Source organism: Danio rerio, chromosome 15, assembly GCF_049306965.1.
Source record: "Danio rerio strain Tuebingen ecotype United States chromosome 15, GRCz12tu, whole genome shotgun sequence".
Classification (NCBI taxonomy): Eukaryota; Metazoa; Chordata; class Actinopteri; order Cypriniformes; family Danionidae; genus Danio; species Danio rerio.
Window position 1 is genome coordinate 51563250 of NC_133190.1, and position 4251 is coordinate 51567500.

General features: G+C 45.5%; 1 protein-coding gene across 3 annotated transcripts in view; it reads right to left on the reverse strand.

The window, feature by feature from the left end:
- Window positions 1-296: 296 nt before the first annotated feature.
- samd4b (sterile alpha motif domain containing 4B) overlaps window positions 297-4251 on the reverse strand; it is a 16626-nt gene continuing 12671 nt past the window's right edge. For all 3 annotated transcript variants that reach the window (XM_073924180.1, XM_073924179.1, XM_073924181.1), the window contains exons 11-13: window positions 3796-3922; window positions 2276-2359; window positions 297-1205 (exon numbers count right to left, since the gene is read on the reverse strand). In XM_073924180.1, coding sequence (XP_073780281.1) covers window positions 1177-1205; window positions 2276-2359; window positions 3796-3922 — 240 coding nt within the window. In that variant the 3' untranslated portion in view covers window positions 297-1176. The remainder of the gene's footprint in view (window positions 1206-2275; window positions 2360-3795; window positions 3923-4251) is intronic.

Here is a 4251-nt window from a genome sequence, read left to right on the forward strand (position 1 = left end):
TGTGCTGAATATTCACATATATGAGTAAAGCGTGTCTCCATATCAGGTTTACATTAATGAAATGACGTCTTCACATCATATAACACCATTTTCCACAGAGTCAATGAAGCCGGTCATTATATCTCTGTGAAAAACGTCTCCTACTGTTGATTTAGTGGCGTTCGGGACGCGTTCTGGACTCACAAACACACACACACACACACACACACACACACACACACACACACACACACACACACGGCAGTGACCTAACACACAGACTGAACCATTACACCAATGAAGCAAACAAGCTGGACTTCAGTCAATAAAGATTTACTAGACACAGAGCAGCCTCTGAGAGACGTATAAAACAGAAACACACACACACACACACACACACACACACACACACACGCGCCACTCTGATGCTCCGTAAGGCCGAATGGAGTTTTCACAGACTGTACCATTCCAAGACAAACACAACAGCACAAATGAAGGATCTGAAGCACCGCTCGAACCTCTGGCATGAGAAGGAATCTGATTGGTGGGTTTTTGCATCAGTGAGTCTGTGATTGGCCGTCAGTCACGGAGGGGGGGAGCAAACGCAGCGGATGAGCACAGCTCGATCTCTCTCACACTCTTGGCTTCATAGATCTGCGCATATATAAAAATCATCTGGATAAAGTCTGATGTCCTGCTGTATTCACAGACGCCGGCGGCCCGTAAACATCTGTACGTGGAGATATAAGTGCTAAGAACACCTCTGGTACCTGGACAGAGACAAGAAACCAACCAAAGCCACAGGAGGAAGTCCGTCACCAGAGTTCATGCAGGCAGATGGACACAGGAAGTGATGTAAACGCACATCTAGATGAACGGCCAGGCCCCGGAGCCCTTATTCAGCACCATTCCTCCTCACGGCCAATCAGAACGCTCGCTCACTCGCTCGCTCACTCCACTTCCTGCTCTCCCTTCCGTAATATAATAGTTTTCTGTATTTCCTTTATAATAAACTTAGTTAAGTACAATAAAGTAGAAAAATATTAGAGGACATATACACAGTTAGTGGTGTGTGTGTGTGTGTGTGTGAGCTGTAGTGACTGCTGTGTGTGTGTGTGTATATGTGTGTGTGTGCTGGGCTACTGGAGCGCCGGCCGGATGACGCAGACATCCAGAATCCTCTTCAGCTCTCCATGTTCATATCGTTGACGTTCGGTCCATGCCGTCTGCAGACAGAGGACGACACCTGTGAGTGCTGTGCTCTGATTGGACAATGTGTGCTGTGTTGTGATGGGATTGGCTGGAGTGTGTTGTATTGTGATGTGATTGGCCACTGTATGCTGTGTTTTGATTGGCTTGTTGGTGCTGTGTCGTGATTGGCTGCTGCATGATGTGCTGTAATTGGATGCTGTGTGTTGTGATTGGCCACTGTATGCGGTGCTGTGATTGGCCACTGTATGCTGTGTTGTGATTGGCCACTGAATGTTATGTTGTGATTGGCTATTGGTGCTGTGTTGTGATTGGATGCTGCATGCTGTGCTGGGATTGGCTACTGAATGCTGTGCTGTGATTGGCTGTTGGTGTTGTACTGTGTTTGATTGGCCAATATGTGCTGTGTTGTGATTGGCTGCTGCGTGCTGTGATTGGGTACTGGGTGCTGTAATTGGCTGTATTGTATAGTGTTATATTGTGTTGTGATTGGCCACCGTATGCTGTGTTTTAATTGGATGTTAGTGCTGTGTTGTGGTTGGCCACTGTATGCTGTGTTGTGATTGGCTGTTGGTGCTGTGTTGTGATTAGTCACTGTATGCTGTGTTGTGATTGGCTGTTGGTGCTGTGCTGTGATTGGCCACTGAATGTTATGTTGTGATTGGATGCTGCCGCTGTGCTGTGATTGGGTACTGGGTGTTGTGACTGGCTGTATTGTGTTGAATTGTGTTGTGGTTGGCCACTGTATGCTGTGTTGTGATTGGCTGTTGGTGCTGTATTGTGATTGGCTGCTGCATGCTGTGCTGTGATTGGCTATTCCATGCTGTACAGTTATTGGCTATTGGTGGTGTGCTGGGATTGGCTGCTGCAGGGTTTGCTGTGATTGGTCACTGTGCTCTGTGTCGTGGTCACTATTCTGCATTTTGTGCTGTGATTGGCCTCTGCGTGCTATGCTGTGCTGTGATTGGCTGCTGCATTTTGTGCTGTAATTGGCCACTCTGTCATGCTGTGTGGTGATTGGCCACTGCATTTCATGTTGTGCTGTGATTGGCTGCTGTGTGTCATGCTGTGCTGTGATTGGTCATACCTCCTAAGGCGTGCTCTGTCATGCTGAGGCACAGAGACTCCAGCGTGGGGTTGATCTCCAGATCAGTCCCTGGAACTTGGCATTCTAGGAATGAAAACACCAGCACAGAAATCAACGGAGAGAGACAGAGATTTGGGGATGCTGTCTAATGGCCCGTTTCCACTGAGTGGTACGGTTTGGTACGCTTTTAGGCCGTTTCCACTGTCAATAAGCGTACCGAACCAAATCGTACCGTACCACTTTTTCAGCACCCTTTCGAAAAAGGTACCAAACTGGAGAAAGGGTACAAAGAGGTGGAGCTACACGCGCAGCTGAACGCTGATTGGTTACAGAAATACGTCACAAGCTCGTGGAGCTACACAGAACGTAAACAAAGGAACCGCCATGTTTTTTTTAAATACAAAGGCGAGACATGCTATATATACTATGTGCACATAATAACCAGCCATGAATGACCCGGGCTCAAACAAACCTCATCGTTGTCTCCATGAACTGACACGAAGCCAAGAAGAAAAATCTGCCGTGTGCTGTTGTTGTTTTACGAGTCCGTCTAAAAGTGCGAGCGGTATTCGCTTTCTTCCGGGAGCCTGCAGCCGCGTCTATATTTGATATAACGAACTTCTTGAGCTGCTGATAATAACGTGTGTGTGATTATTGAAGTGTCTCCCTCATCTGATCCATTCAGAAAGAAAAGGACAAGCGCGAGAGTGAAGCGCAGGAAAAAAGAGAAGCCGACAAAACACAGGAGCAAAAGTGTTTCAGCAACCTGAATCATGAACACACTGCCGGGATTATCTTCACCTTTTGGATTATTATGAACTGGGAATGACAGAATGACTCTGTAACAGAGCTGACATGTGCTGCTGAAGATTACACACACAGATGAGAGGTCTGCGCTGACTGTGGGCTATATTGCGTGTGTTTTTGAACTTGAATAAGCACTAAATGTCTGCTGTGTGTAGTGTTTCTGTAATTAATAATATATCGGAGACTGTAAGGGGCTGTGTGTGTTCATATATGTTCATTTATATATTTATTTTACATAATTACAGATGTTACAGTAGCCTATTTCACACTGTCATTGATCTGCAGTTATAATCAAATCATGTTCATAGGAAGGTGAGTAATGAACATTTATAAACAGGTATTGCTGTGTGTGAAGCAGCTGTGTAGTGAGGAGTGCTGCTCATTATGATATGTGAACGACCCGTACAGCTTTACTGTAGACATTTAGAGCGAGCATGACGTCGACTGAAACTTTGTCATACACCACGCACACCAAAAGGGCTTTGTGGTGGAAACGCAAGCCTGATAAAGGTGACCCGTACTGACCTGAACCGTACTGTACCAGTCAGTGGAAACGAGCCATAACACAAACACACACCTGTCCTGAGGTCCAAACACACTCCACATTTACAGTCAGTCTTTAATGCTTGTAACCAAAGCAACTCCGATGAGCACATAATATATAGAGAGAGACGCGATGTGTGTGTGTGTGTGTGTGTGTGTGTGTGTGGCACCTTGCTGCTGGAACAGGAGCATGGTCTGAGGAGACGTGTGAACAGGAAGTGAGTGAGTTCTCTGGACTGAACTTCTGCTCTGACTCGGCATACTGTTGCTGCCGCCGGGATTCCCAAACCACAGGTTCTGAAACACACACACACACACACACACACACACACACACACACACACACACACACACACACACACACACACACATAAATATATATATGTAAGCTGACTGACACACTCATCTACATCTGTCACCTTTAACCGATGGATGTTTCCTATTTTTTATAAATGTTCTCTTTATCTCAGGGATGTGAACTCTGTATTAAAATATTAATGGTACTTTTATATAATTATACTCTGAATTTATAACACTATCTGCATAATTGAATCATTAGAATTACAATGCAATGTGAGTAGTTATGTAAATGAAGCAGGTTTGAATGTAAGTGTGTGTATGTGTGT